This window comes from Podarcis erhardii, assembly GCF_964252035.2.
Source record: "Podarcis erhardii genome assembly, chromosome: 11".
Lineage (NCBI taxonomy): Eukaryota > Metazoa > Chordata > Lepidosauria > Squamata > Lacertidae > Podarcis > Podarcis erhardii.
Window position 1 is genome coordinate 19,882,529 of NC_138501.1, and position 16,094 is coordinate 19,898,622.

The 16,094-nt window shown below is 41.5% G+C and overlaps 1 protein-coding gene across 4 annotated transcripts in view; it reads right to left on the bottom strand.

Moving 5' to 3' along the window:
• The window catches only part of APC (APC regulator of WNT signaling pathway), a 69,380-nt gene that overhangs the window by 34,466 nt on the left and 18,820 nt on the right, over positions 1 to 16,094 (bottom strand). For 3 of the 4 annotated variants that reach the window (XM_081880301.1, XM_081880298.1, XM_081880299.1), the window contains 3 exons: positions 4,803 to 4,955; positions 1,803 to 1,887; positions 1,075 to 1,276 (listed from right to left, as the gene is read on the bottom strand). In XM_081880301.1, coding sequence (XP_081736427.1) covers positions 1,075 to 1,276; positions 1,803 to 1,887; positions 4,803 to 4,937 — 422 coding nt within the window. In that variant the 5' untranslated portion in view covers positions 4,938 to 4,955. Of the gene's footprint in view, positions 1 to 1,074; positions 1,277 to 1,802; positions 1,888 to 4,802; positions 4,956 to 15,717; positions 15,807 to 16,094 lie in introns of those variants that run through there. The other variant, XM_081880300.1, reaches the window with a different exon arrangement.

Sequence of the window (16,094 nt, forward strand, 5' to 3'; positions counted from 1 at the left end):
ATTATTACCCTAAACTCTTTCATTGGGTTGTGCGAATAAAATGGAAATACTCCATCTGTGCTCAAAATCTTTGGTGGAGGGGCAGAATATAAAATGTTACAAACTTTATGATTATTATAGAGGTTGTCTCTTGGAATGATGTTTGTTCTTTTCTTACACACTACATTATACTGTAAAGCCACACAGACACTAATACTAAGAATTTTGTCTACTCCTATAACCCATAGCCAACAAAGTACAAGTACAAAATACAGAATATGCCGTAATTCCTAGCTTGCATCCAAAGATTCCTGTGCGTAAGTAGAAGGTACTTTCATGGTTGCACCATGTTTGGTTCCCCTTGTCCTCCCTCTGCTGACCCCTGCATATCTGAAAAGCCACCCTTGAGGAATGGAGGACCATCCATAATGCTATATGATAATGTGTAAGAACATGCAACTATGAGAGAGATTTCAGCCAAGGGACCCCTCCTCACACACCTTCTGCTCATGCATGCTCACCCCTGGATCCAAGCCCTTGATAACCGCAATTAAGAATGAAACACGTCATTAACAACTAAAACATATGCATATTCTGAAATGCTCTCGTATAAGTTAATGAACTGTATGTATTAACATCCTATGGTCTATGGGGAGCAACTCTGAGTCTAGATTTCCAGCTAAACAGATTATTGGAAGGAAGAGGCGAGTGCCTACATAAGTCACCTCTCCATGAATACCGATTAAGGAGAGAAACGTGGAGTTGATGTGCTTTCAGAATATCCTTCCCATCAAGCACACAGGTTGGCATAGGTAGCTTTTGTTCAATACAGAGATCTATGAGCAGAGCAGCAGATTGTGCTCATGCTGGTGGACAATTGAACCAGATGTTCTGCAAAGCACTAGTGAATATTTTGTTTCAACATGCATTCCCAGACTTGCAGAAATGGAATCATGATTTCTTCAGAATTATCAGAATACCAGGCAAGACACAGGACTTGAAATATTTTGTCTTGTCCCCTACCCAAAGAAGAGAGGGGGACTTTTAAAATTGAAATATATTTCATAAAACACATAATATGATATAAAACATTACCTCTCTTTCTCCAGTTCTTCTAAATAACCAGTGCTCTCCCTGCTTCCATTCATAAAACCTCTTCGAGGAAACGATCCCATGGGAACAGGGCTGCACTCTCCTGATCGACTAGAAACTGACCCTTCCCGGCTTCCGTACGAACGCATGGATATCTTTGGCCTTAACTTCACTCCAGGGAAGTTATTGCTGTCCAAGTTCAATTCTGAATGGAAATAAAAAGTGCCAGATATCTAACATATGTAAAAGCTAGTTACATCTTAATTTTTCAAATGACCCTTTCTCCTCTTAATAGATGGAACAGGTAACAAATGCCCTAATACATTCTAAAGTCAAAATGTTATAGTCAGAATTGGCAGCGATTATTATTAATCAATGAACAAGATAATCAAATGGTAGTATATGAGTTAGATTCCCCCTCTACCCAAAACAACTTCATCAGAAGCCTTGCAGCCCTATGAAATTTTAATCAAGGTGTAACTTTATCCTCATAACAAACTATTTTTAAAAAATTAAAGTTGCAAGAGAAAGGAGATATTGCAATGCCATTGGAATGCCTGCTTCATAACTGTAAAGCCTATATTGTTAGGTAACACCCACTTTAGGTATGAATGTTTAAGAAGTTTATGTTGCAAAAAATATTTAAAGACCCATATGGTAATCCAAGATAAACAATTATTTACACTGACAACTTTTGTTTGGCAAAACTGGCTGTGTTTTTCCAAGTTTACCTTTAAGACGTTCCAGCAAATCAATCTGTCCAGATGAAGCCATTGCTTCATCTTCAATACTTCCTTGCAGCTGTTTCAGCACCTCCTAGAAAATAAGAAGCAGTACACCACAGTAAGATACCCAAAAATTACTATTCTGTAACATCTCCCACTCCAACAGCAATGTTTTTTCTAAACTAAACTTTTCTCCCTCATCCTTGGCCAAAACTGGTTAGTTGCTTTTGCTGAAACTTTTAGTAAACAGTTTTACAATTAAGGGTTCAAAAAAGTACTTGAAATTTCAGTACTACTCATGCGGATTATAAACAAAAATTGATTATAATTTTATTTTATTTGAAACAAATTATGGACCAGTAAACATTAGCAATACATCAGTGTACAATAAAAACATAATACATAATACAGATGAAAAAACAGTTTTCCAAAAGAAATCTGATACTCCATGAGAGTCAACTTTTAACTGAGGAAAGCATGTAGAAAGGGGGAGCTTTTAGTATCTAGTGAAATATTGTAAGGTCAGAGCCTGTCTAACTTCAAAGGGCAGCATATTCCACAAGGCAGATGCGCCATTACACACAGGGGCGGATCTACTATGAAACTAATGAAGTTTAAGCTTCAGGGCTCCTAATCCCGGAGGGGCCCCAAAAGCAACATTAGTCCACATTGCTTTAAAAAATGGCTCTAGTAGACCCAATTTGAGTTGGACGACTCTCAGCTAATTACTATTTTGTATATAGTTCAACAATCCCAAAGTTTGAGAGTTAGTAGCACAGATGTTGCAAAGGTATAGTGATCTGTTGTGGAACCACCCTATTGAAGAAGATAACCATGATTACGCAGACCTCGTTGCTGGTTGCGAAGGCGCCCCCACGACAGTTCAAGCTTCAGAAAAGCCCCCAAAATATAGGTCCACAACTGACTACACTGAAGGACCTAGTCTCTGATTCTATAATGTTCAAATTTTACAATTGTATCTCACAGGACCTTGCCCACCCGGCTACTGCCTCCCAGCACGCACTGAAAGTTGCTATTAAGGTTCAATGTATGCAGCCAATGTATTATAAACTGGTTTATGAGCCCAATTCCTTGTTCTCTGGAAATTCTCTAAATTTGATTTTTCCCTCTATCTCTGTCTGAAAGTTCCTCTAACTTAACACCAAATCATCTGTCATCATTTGCAGCAAGTGTATTTCTGATTAATTACTTAAACCCAGATTCATAGCTTCATTTTTTGTTGTGGTTAAGCTTGCTATTTGCACAAACAAGGTTTCAAATTTCTCTCAAATAGGGCAAGAGCCACTACCCAGTTAGACAAGAACACTTTTCTGATTTTATTTATGTGGGTATTGATCGTCCTCCATATTAGCCGTCCCTTTCGTGCCTTTTTGAGAGTTGTTGCTTCCTTTCGCCATTTTTATATTGGAAGCCTCCTCAGAGTCCTCAGTAAAACCACCTTCAATTTCCTCCCTAAGATCTAATTTTACAAGCTTACTTTTGGGTACATTAATGAGTCAGAAGTTGTGTAGCTTTAATCATATGCTTGCATATAACAACCACTCAAAGCAATTGAAGTCCTGCGGCAAGGAGAAACATTAAATTATGTCATCAGTTAGCGCCTCAGCAAGGGCTGCTCCTCCCAAATTGGTCACCTCTTAAGATATGGTAGCCAGTTTTTGCATGATGGTTCCCGAGATCAAGGAAAACGTTTTTTCCCATCTATGTTTGGATACAATTTGATGCCATTTTGAATTAAGATGGCAGACTGAACCTTTCAAAACTTCACAGATTTTTGGGTTTCTTAGAAATCCTGAGCAATGTCAGGTACAAGGCTATTAGTGTGCCTGTATACACAAACAGTGCAATTTGCAATATCTATATTAAAAGTGAATGGGTAATAAAACAGTATTAAGAACAAAAGAACATAACAAACGGAAGACGAGCGTATGATGGATTAAGAGAGTCCATTAAGCTTTCAGGCCCTTAATGCTCAATGGCCTATATTCAGGTAGACTGCTAGATAAGATGTTTGGAAGATTTTCTATTTATAATAGAAGCTCTACCAATAAGTAAAACAAATTGAAAAGCATGGCTACAGGGCAAAAAGTTCACAGGATTCAAAACTTATTTGACCTAGCTTTCTGCTTTCAGAAGAACGAGTAGATACAATGAATCCATGAACAAATAATTAAAGAAATACCCCTCAGCTATTTCCTTCATGGAATGCTTCTGTTTAGAATTAGAAATGAAGTTCTTAAACAAAGCAAAAAACCTCTGCATGTCTTATCCACAATAGTTATTACTGTTTTGTATGGTTATTTTTCAGAAAGTGCCCAACTGATGTTTCTGAATGCTTTCACAGTGCAATATATAAAGCAGAAATGTGGTATATTTTTTGCTTTTGGAAGGAAAGCAGAAAACTAATTCATGCATACTAGAATCCAAAATATTGTTTTGGGAATTATATTAAAAGTTCTAAAAGCATAATTATTATTCTTGCACACAAAGAAAAAGTACACTGGCCTTTTATAGACACACAAAAAGATGGATGGGAAGAAATCACTAAGCATGAAAAACTAAGGGAAAACGTGGGTGCAATGAATGTAAATTGTTAAGTAACCAAAACATCATTTCTGATCACGGACATGTCTCTTAAAGCATAAGACTTAACTTCCAATTTCCCAGCTCTGTGAAACTTGAGCCAAAAATGATAGCCTTAAAATACTGCTCTTAAATAAATAAATAAAATTATTTGACTACAGATATCATGCAACCATATTCAGGATGTATCCTACGCGATTCCTCTACAATGCATTGTTCTCCTGCAGAAGATGAGCATTGACTTGAACTTTTGTAAAAAATAGTGCAGTACAGATATTTTTAATGATAAATAAATTGTATTCTAGAAGGGAGGAGACAATAATATCAATGCACAAGGTGACTTATATAGGATATATTTGTGGGACAATTCAAATTTTTACTAAAGTCAAATGATCTTTATACCTTCATATTGGATGCTTCTGTTTCCAGTTTTGTAAGATGATTTGAATTATCTTCCAGTTCTTGTCGAAGGTTTGAGTTCTCCATTTTTAATGCCTCTACTTGTTTTAACAGCTGATCATATGACACTGCAGCCATTCTGGGCTACCCCAGGACCTACGGCAGAACAAGAAGAAATATTTGTTTTGGTTCATTTGTCCCCCAAAATGTATTGTGAACTTTGAATGTTGACTTTTGAGAGAAATAATTAGAACATGCTATTTCATTTCCCAGCTGAATATAGTATTTTTTGTAACTCGTGGAAGATTTTTAAACTGAACATATAATCACATAAACCACTTTAAACTTGGCTACCCTATTCACTTATTTCTAAACCTTAAGAAGCTTTGTTTAGTGACATGAAAAATGCTTTCTACGAGGAAGTTCTAATTGAAGTCAATACGAATTAAAGGAGTTCTGCTGCTTTCCCAGCCTTTGTGCGCGCGCGCACACACACACACACACACACACACACACAGAGCAATACAAAATTACATTTTGATTGGTTCCAAATCATAATAAATGCATTGCCACAAAGGTTAAGTAGTAAGCTGGACCTTATTTTCAATGCTAAAGCCCAAATGCAGAGAACCTTGTAGCATGCGTTTCCTCATTGCCATTTGGTTTCCAGTTTACTGAAGCTCCCCAAACTGGATCACAATGCAATGCAGTGTGGGAGATTGCTAGTGTCAGGGACTGGCAGGGCTCCAAGGAGTGGGTGGAAGAGGTGGTGGGGCCAGAGGCTGATCCAGGAGAAAGGGGTGGCTATTTATGGCTTTTTGTGCTTCCTGCAAGACAGGAGCAGGAGCCAGAGGATGAGGAGGGGTCTGCACCAAGAGCTGAGGGAGAGATAGTGCCTGAAGGGAGCTGGGGCAGAATCCCCTTCCCCACTGTCACTGGGATCAGGAGGGTCTTGAAGAGGCAGGCACAGTGACAACTTCTGTGTAGAAGTTGCGGGTTGCTTACCCTTGTGCTACCTGGCAAGAGTACTTAAGCTTGGGTGTAGGTGTGGCCACCCATTACTCCAACAGTCTAGCTCATAGCACAAGCCCAGGGAGGGGCACCAGCCACCTGGCCACCAGAAGCACGTGTGCATGCGTGTTTAGTGCGCCTCATAAGCTCCTGTAAGTTCATGCTTTCTCAATACAGAATTAAACTACCACCCATTTGTCCTCCTTGGGCTGGGTGTGCTCAGGACAGCTAGTAAGCGCAGCGGAAAGAGTAAGAAGTCCTATTGCTGACCTCAGAAATGCCTAGAAGAATTATCACACTATTACGTCCAAAATTGTAAGGTAAAGGTAAAGGTACCCCTGCCCGTATGGGCCAGTCTTGACAGACTCTAGGGTTGTGCGCTCATCTCACTCTAGAGGCCGGGGGCCAGCGCTGTCCACAGACACTTCCGGGTCACGTGGCCAGCGTGACAAAGCTGCTCTGGCGAGCCAGCGCAGCACACAGAACGCCGTTTACCTTCCCGCTAGTAAGCGGTCCCTATTTATTTACTTGCACCCGGGGGTGCTTTCGAACTACTAGGTTGGCAGGCGCTGGGACCGAGCAGCGGGAGCGCACCCCGCCGCGGAGATTTGAACCGCCGACCATGCGATCGGCAAGTCCTAGGCGCTGAGATTTTACCCACAGCGCCACCCATGTCCCCCAAATTGTAGACATTAGTAAAGACAGAATATGATTTTAACAGGTTAGTTATGCTGAACCATTTGCGTATGACCATGTGTTTATTAGGTTTCAATCAGCAAAGAACTCCCAGGGTTAATACTTAGTGAAGGAGAATCACGCAGAACCTTACCTCCAGAAGTGCCTGTATGCTCCCCAAACCTCTTTAATTTAAAGCATCTTAAACAAGGCTGATCTTGAAGATAGCTCAGAAACTCCAGGCAATGCTCAGTGCCGCCACTCATATCCAACCTATCTGATGTGGCAAGGCTGGTACAAGGTCAGCCAGCTTTGGAACAACTGCACTGACTTTCCAGTTAACCCTGCACCCAATTCAAGGAGCTGGTATCAACTTCTAAAGCCTCTGAAGGATTGAGATCAGAGTATCTCAGAATCCACCTATTTTCATATGAGCCCCCCTGCTCTGGTCTGATCACAAATTAACTATGGTTTACTGTTGCCCCTCCCCACTTCTCATTCATGCATGAGGAGTATGAAATGAAAGCTTCTTTCATTTCTCGTTTATATTCAAGCTCAGATAAATATAGTCTCTTCCAACTCTAGTTCATTTTTTAAAATGTCTGATAATATGATCTGCTGAGTGCCAGGTCCAGAAGAACCCCAAAGCTCTGCTGTTCACATAAGCAGATTGCAACCTAATATAACATCTTCCAAGCCAGTCACTGCCAGTGCCACACCAGCATCACTTTGGACTTGTCTAGAGTCAGCTTCAGAATGTTTGCCCTTACATCACAAGAACATCACCTCTAAGCAGCCATTCTAGGCACAGTCAACAGGTCCTGAATATTTGGTCACAGAAATGCAGAACATCTGCATACTGATATAAAAGGTAAAGGTAAAGGACCCCTGACAGTTAAGCCCAGTCGCAGACGACTCTGGGGTTGCGGCGCTCATCTCACTTTACAGTGGTACCTCTCGTTACGTACTTAATTCATTCCGGAGGTCCCTTCTTAACCTGAAACTGTTCTTAACCTGAAGCATCACTTTAGCTAATGGGGCCTCCCGCTGCTGCTGCGCCGCCGCCACACGATTTCTATTCTCATCCTGAAGCAAAGTTCTTAACCCAAGGTACTATTTCTGGGTTAGTGGAGTCTGTAACCTGAATCATATGTAACCCGAGGTACCACTGTACAGGCCAAGGGAGCCGGCGTTTGTCCACAGTCAGTTTTTCCGGGTCATGTGGCGAGCATGACTAAGCCACTTCTGGTGCAACGGGACACCGAAACCAGAGCAGCACATGGAAACGCCATTTACCTTCCCACTGGAGCGGTACCTATTTGTCTACTTGCACTTTTTGACGTGCTTTCGAACTGCTAGGTTGGCAGGAGCAGGGACCGAGCAACGGGAATTCACCCCATTGCGGGGATTTGAACAGCTGACCTTCTGATCAGCAAGCCTAAGAGGCTCAGTGGTTTAGACCACAGCGCCACCCGCGTCCCTCTAATACAAATGTGGGAAACCCTTTCAGCCCTAAGGTCCCAACTCCTCATACCAACAGTGGGTGGGGCCAGAGGCAAAAAGTGAGTGAATGTGACTCTACAGCATGCTACATATTGTTTTCTACACTAATATCCACATTTTTCTGTCCACCATCCAGTCAAGGAAGAGGATTTATCACCACCAACAATACATTTCAGCCAGGCAAAAGCACTTGAGGAGGGCATGGAGCAGGGTCAGTGATAAGTGGGTGTGGCCTAATGAGAATACCAAGCTCCTAACAAGAGTCCTAGAGAGCCACATTTGGTCCCTGGACTGGAGGCTTCCCACTTCTACTCTACAGCTACAGTTGATCTTTCCAAGTGATTTAACATAGATTGGAACGAACACAGAGCCTTGAGGAACACACCCCACAGCATCTTGCCCATATCTAAGCAGACTGTTTCTGAGCAGACTTAAGATCAGTGAACTTTTTGGGTGGCCCTAGTGCAAAGCTATTGGGGGCTGCATTTAAATAGTGAGTGGGTCAGACATCACACTCCCTTTAACATAGACACACAGAGATTTAATACAAGCTCTCCTTCAATCTCTCCCATCCCTCTGTTTTTTCTTCTCAGTGCACAGAGGAAACTCCACCAGCTGCTCTTCCTGGATAGCCTGCATGCTGCATTTCCTTGCTGCGCGCGTACACACACACACACACACACACACACACAGACAGTGCAAAAGACGAATCCATCAGGAATCTTTGGGAAATGCTGGAGCAACCCTTCTTTTTGCTGTGGCACAGCTGATTCCCAAACAGCTGAGCAATGGAAGGGGGAATCACAGGGAGACTTTTAACCTCCCCTCCCAATGATTTGCCCGCCGCTGTTATCACCCACTGATCATTTGTTCAGGTAAAGCCGAGGGGGAACTGCTTCCCTTGCCTTTAGGATGGGGAGTTGGGGAGGGCAATGACCAGGACCTTGGTGGGCTGGACAGGGATGCCTAGTAGGCTGGAGGCTACCAACTGCTTCTATAAGAAAAGAAATGACTGGGGAACTAGCCCTGAAATCCCAAGAAAAATGTCATTTTAACGAATCGTATGGTCCAAAGTGCTGGAAAAGTTCGGAGCAATCTTGTACTGTATTATCAATCATGAGATGAGGTTCATCCATGGGGGCCTACAAAGCTATAATTAGGTCACAAGTCAGACTGAAGCAGGCTGGTGAAGTGTGTTACCAAGAATCAATCAATCTCTCTCTCAATCTCTCTCTCTGTCTGTAAAATATACTTTCTATAAAAAGAGTGTGTTGGACACAGGCCTAAATCTATAGTTATATTTGCCTTGCACAAAGATGGGTAGATTCATCACTACATCCCTTAATCAATGCAGTACCATGCCCCCTCCACTGTAGCATTTACATAACTGGACAGAAACCGGTCAAGTTAGTTCCATTTGTTTGTTTGTTTTCATCCATGAGTGGCAAGAGCTGCTTTCACAATGCCAAGTATCAGCCAATATTCTCAAGGGGGAAACAAACTGAGCTACAAAAGGAACCTGGGAAAAGAATGACAGGTGAGAAGAGAGACAGCAGTTCTCCTTGGCTGAAGTTGAAGTGTGGTTGAATATTTCACTGGCAATATTTTGTTAAAATGTCTCTAGAAGGGATGAGTGGAGGACTAAAGAAAGATGAAGATCGAGAGTATGGGGAACACTGAAGCTAGCTCTGGCATGATACAGAAAACCATGCAAGTCAAGGGCAATCCAGCCTAAGCCTATGACATGGGATTAGATATAATACAAATTGTAAATAAAGTAATCAATCTTAATCATGAGCTCTGGCACAAAGGATATTCTGGATTCAACCAACCCTCTACTAATACCAAGCAAATTAAACCTGTTAAAATCTTGTATAGACAAGACTTAAGAAAGGAAATGAATGAAAGAAAGCAGCAGCAATACAAGCAAATGTTTATGCAAACCAGGCCAGCTTTAACAAATTCTGCTGTTCTCACATTCGCAATTCCCCCATCGATTCATTGCCTTGCCATTATGCAGTGTCAGCTCATGAGTAACAGAAGTAGATATCACACAAAGTGTGAAGCAAAACACAGCTATAACCTCAACCTGAAGATTTGGGAAAGGAACCAAAAGTCTCAAGTCTTCTCTTCTGAAGATCACTCGTAGCCAAGTAGGATTGTCTTCCATGTAAAGGTAAAGGTACCCCTGCCCGAACGGGCCAGTCGTGTCCGACTCTAGGGTTGTGCGCCCATCTCACTTAAGAGGCCGGGGGCCAGCACTGTCCACAAACACTTCCGGGTCACATGGCCAGCGTGACAAGCTGCATCTGGAGAGCCAGCGCAGCACATGGAAACGCCGTTTACCTTCCTGCTGTAAAGCGGTCCCTATTTATCTACTTGCACATTGGGGTGCTTTTGAACTGCTAGGTTGGCAGGCACAGGGACCAAGCAACGGGAGCGCACCCTGCCACGGGGATTCAAACCGCCTGACGATCGGCAAGTCCTAGGCACTGAGGTTTTACCCACAGCGCCACCCGCGTCCCTCTTCCATGAACACGGTCTTAATGGTGAGTCCGTAGGTGACTGTGGAGGCCAATTCTGGATCCACACATCCTTCCACAGTGGGGACATAGGTTTCTGGGTGGGAATTGATCATGGTGAAGGTTTGCTAAACCTGCCTTCCTCTTAGCCCATTTCTACCTTTCATCCTGAGTTTGTGCGTCTTCAAAGTCCACAACACCTTTGGTAAAGGCTGTTCTCCAACTGGGGCACTCGCAGGCCAGTGTTTCCCAATTGTTGGTGTTTATACTACATTTTTTTAGATCGAAAGTCTCAGTATTGCTTTACTAGCTCCATAGTCTGTTTAATCAAAATATATTTAACAAATTAGGGATGTAACCTGTAAGAATTCTACTAACAAGAACAAATATCATCCTTTTGATTGTATTTTGGATGGTAACTGGTGAATTTCATAAATCATTGTTATTATGGTAATATATTTTTTTTTAAGCAAACAAACAATCAGCTAAACGTTGGTGTTCTGTATTCTCTCACTCACAAGAGAACAGCTAGATATTGCACAAGAATACACTATAACTTACTGCATGAAAGCAAGTTCTTTTTTAAATGAGATGCTGTGTTTATGGGGTATCCATAATTTGTTGAACTTTGTTTAGCCATGCAAGCAATAATTTTTCAATGCCAGCACAGTCAAACCTTGGTTGTCAAACGCAATCTGTTCCAGAAGACATTTGGCTTCCAAAATGTTCGACAACCGAGGCATGGCTTCTGACTGGTTGCAGGAGCTTCCTGCACTCAAGTGAAAGCTGCATTGGACATTCGGTTTCCAAAAAACGTTCGAAAACTGGAGCATTTACTTCTGGGTTTTTGACGTTAGGGAGCCGAAACGTTCCAAAACGGAGGCGTTCAGGATCCGAGGTTTGACTGTACTAGCATTATTAGTACATTTCAGCATGGTTACCACTTATCATAAATTTCTTCAGACTGTTAAAAAAACTCAGATGGAACAGCGGCCCCCAATACCATTAGGTTTTACCCTTGTTTGCACTTTTGCCATATTAAAGTTCTGAGACCTTGCAAGCAGTGAATACACTGGAAGCATCAGACTGAAGTCCACAACAGACAAATCATACTGGACTTCAATTATACCACAGCGAAGACCTCAGGCTAACAAAACTATGAATAAAACAAAACCACTTTACTGTACATATTTCTTAGCCATATGGCCACGCCCCTGTTCCTTGACCAACACAACATCCACTGTCCAACAATATTCCCATGATATCTGCCCACTGGTCCTGCTAGCTAGGGATGATAGGAGTTGTAATCCAAAAACAACTGGAGACCCAAGTTTGAGAAACACTGATCTAATCTCTTTTGCCTCAGGGCTCACCCACTGTTAGCATATGGCTCCTGGGAGACTGAAGGAATATGGCCATTGGACAAAAAAAAAATCTTCCCCATGCCTCTGATCTAGATAACCTGATGGGATCCAACTGCTGCTACATCCCTACTTCTCCTTTGGGAGCAGGATCTGCTGTCTCTTGCTTCACTCATGGGAAAAAGAATGCATCCAGAGTGAGAGCAGCCCTAACCCGCTGCTGCATTGTGCAATGAGGGAACATCGTGTATGCAAAGGATCCTGCTTCTGCAGGGTCTCATTTCTCACAATTATCCCATGACTGACAGTGTCTCGCTGGGCAGCATCCGTACACAAGTCGGTTATTTCCCAGAAGCACACAATAGGTGCTTCATTAGCTCTCTCTCTCTGCCTCTCTCTTCTGGCACAAATAGTGGGAGAGCTCTCACACAGTGGGCAGGGGTGTCAGGTTTAATCAAATGAATAGAGCCAAATTCTACAATATTTGGTTTTAAAGCTAATTTAAAGGGGTTCTCAAATGTTGCTTCAGTGAGTGCATATGTCAAGCAAAGGAAGTAAACTTCTTTAAACATAGTTATGAAAAACAAAGCTACTACAAGCTATTCAGACACCTGTGAAATGAGTTTGGAGAAAAGATGGGCTTGTCAGAGCATTTTTTATTATTTTATTATTTATAAAATTTGTATACCACCCTTCATTCGAAGACCACAGGGTGCTTCGCATTATAAAAATTCAAAATACATAATAAAACAAAAGCAAACACAAACTAATACCCCCGAACACATTTAAAAGCCCATAGAATCATCCAAAGACTTGGCACCTATGTAATGAAGGCACCAGGCAAGCCTCCTTGGGGAGAGTATTCTACAAATGGGAAGTCACCACAAAAAAGGCCTGTTCTCATGCCACCACCCTCCAGATCTCTCATGGAGGAGGTACGTGCAAAATTGCCTCAGATGAAGACTGCAGAGTCTGGGTAGGTTCAGATGGAGAGAGGTGGTCCTTGAGGTACTGTGGTCTTGAGCCATTTAAGGCTTTATAGGTCAAAACTATAGGTCAGCACTTTGAATTGGGCCTAGAAACTAATCGGCAGCCAGTGCAGTTGGGCCAGGATCAGTAAAATATGTTCAAACTGTCTTATCCCAGTGAGCAACCTGGCCACCAAATTCTGCACTAGATGAAGTTTCCGAACTCTCTTCAAAGGAAGCCCTATGTTCAACACATTGCAGTAATCTGACCTAGGTTACCACAGCATAGACAACAGACGTTAGGTGATCCCTGTTCAGACAGGGCTGCAGCTAACTCACCAGATGAAGTTGATGAAAGATACTCTATGCTATTGAAGCCACCTGAGCCTCAAACAACAGGAGAGGATCCAGAAATACCCATGAACTATGGACCTGCTCCTTCAGAGGGAGTGTAACCCCATCAAGAGCTGGCAACCTCCCATCCATCTGGTATAGGGAACCGCCCACTAACAGTACCTCAGTCTTATTTGGATTGAGCTTCAGTTTACTGGCTCTCTTCCAGTCCATTACCAAGGCAAGACAGTGGCCCAGCACATCCACTGCCACACCTACAGATGTAAAGGAGAAGTAGAGCTGTGTCCCATCAGTATATTGCTGAGAACGTACTCCAAAACTCTTGCTAACCCTAATCAGTGGTTTCATGTAAGATGTTAAAACACCATAGGTGAGAAAAATGAACCACACATTGAAGGTTTCACAGGGCCAAAGAGCCCTCCAAGTAGAACTGGAACCACTGCAAAGCAGTGCCACCTACCCCTGATTCAGACAACTGCTGCAGAAGGATACTATGGTCTCCCAAACTTGGGTCTCCAGTTGTTTTTGGACTACAACTCCCATCATCCCTAGCCACCAGCACCAGTGGGCAAGGATGATTGGAATTGTAGTACAAAAACAGCTGGAGACCCAAGTCTGGGAAACCCTGATTTAAAAAATCAGTTTCCTTCAAGAGCATCTGGAACACCATGCAGTATTGTCTTAATCGAGAAACACAAAGTGGGACACTTATGCACATGATTCAGGAAAGAGTTCTAAGCACTTCTATTTCCCATTTAAAAGGCATGGATCACTTATTGGAAAACAAGTAATTGTCTTAAATAAGACTAATCACTACAAACAACATCACTTCAGAATCACAAGTGATCCAACATAGTGACCTTCACATGTCAAACAACAGGAAGCAGTTTATATTTAGAAGGCTCATCAGCACTTATTCTGTATAGTATCCAGCCAGCCACCATATAGCAATCTGTTTCAGCAATAAATTGATTTATCTCTTCCTGATTGGATCCTTTAATAATGGCAGAATGGTAAACTAAATCCCCATCACAAAGACTTATCAAAAATGTTGTATTTTTGTATATTGAAAACACATCATAAATTCTCTGTCATATCCACCATTACAAGATAGGTGAAATTTGGGGAACCAGCTTATTATGTAGGCTCAACTTTATGGAGTATACAGAGTATAACTGAATCCTTGTGCCATTTTAAAGAGAAGATTCTCTGCACATACCCAGTTTAAAGTAATAATGGAAGAACAATCCAAAGGAGCCTCTGCACTACCACTGCTGTCCAAGATTTTTGTCTTCTTCTCCTAGCACCTATAGTTATTTAATGGGACTAATAATTCTACCAGAGTTTACCTTTTAAAAATTGCACCTTAAGCTTGTTTTTCTAATCACATACTCATTTTAATTAGTGATTATTTATGTCCTTATGTCTGAATTGTTAAGAAAATATTTAATGGAATGCATCTCTCATGTGGACTCCCATCATGATTGCTTATTCTGTTCCATATAGCTGATCTGAAATTGAATATATTTATATAAATTTTAAGGAAGTCCAAGTATTCACAGGCCTATTACTCTAAATAATAAATTTAAAATGTATAGTCCACTAATGAAGCTGATGACTTCACTAAAGAATGTACATACTAAGTAGAAAATGGCATTCTTGCTATATATAATTTTTGAATCCAAATTATCTTTATCAGCCAGCAAGAACAATAATTGATATTGTTTGAAATGTGGCGAAGCAGAATATTAAAGTGTACAGTAATTTAAAAACAGTTGCTATAAATACTAAAATATTGTTTTAGCATTTGGGAGCACCAAGTAAATACAACACACAATTATTCAAGAATTTTGGGGCTGATCCACAAAAAAAGCAAATCATCCCAAAAGTACTACCTTCAACTTATACTGCTGAAAATGAATTGATAATTTATTATACTTTAATCATTGTTCTGCTAGATTACTTCTAATTCTGCTGATGCTCAAATAAAATAGCCATTTTTCCTCCACAGTGATGCATCAAAGCTGACCTAATTATTACATTTAAAACTGCATCTGACGAGAAAAAAGAAAGAAAAGAGCACTACTTCATACATAATTTATTAAGATTACTAATAGTATCCAAGACTGAATAACTCTCAGAATCTCTTATGGTGATGATGAATAGATCAAGTCAAAAGCTTCGGGCAGATGACAAATACTGGTCTTTCCTTTTCCCTTTCATCTTTATTTTTTAACATTTCGGAATTTGCTTTTGCAGGGATGGCAACTGCTCTATTGCATTCCTGGGTGCAGCAGTGCAGCAGAACCTCTCGTCTCTATGCAGCTTTTCCCCTTTCAGTAAAGGAGCAAAAGCTGCTGCAGTAAACCGCAGAAATGCCAGCAACACATCATGTCACTAACAAAGGCACTGGGATTTCACAGCATTTCCAGCGGGGAGTCTTCATGGCTCTGCAATATTATGCAGGCCATCCAAAAGCAAATCTTAACATTTCAAAATTACAATAATCCATTCTCTACAATACCTTCCTCATCCTCCCCCTCCAGCCCTTGCATTGTGGGGTTGTTAGATTCAAATCAAGGCATCTCCTCTGCTGCTTTGTGTCCCTTTCTCTTGCTGCTGCTACTGTGACAGGAGGGAGGAGGAGAAGGAGAAGGGAGGATTTCAATGGGCTCAGCTCATTCCTCTAAGCGATGAATGTTTCATTCTTTGTTGCCCTTTATCCGTCTCCTAAGATACTATTTTCTCCTTGTTTCTATGTCAAACCTTTAGAACAACCATTTTCGTGCTACAAAAGCGTCCTTTTTCTATCGCGTCCAAAGCTCGCCATCGCAATATCCTCTCGTTCTGTCAAAAGCATGGATCAGAATCCTAGGACTTGATTCCTAGTTCTTTCTGCAA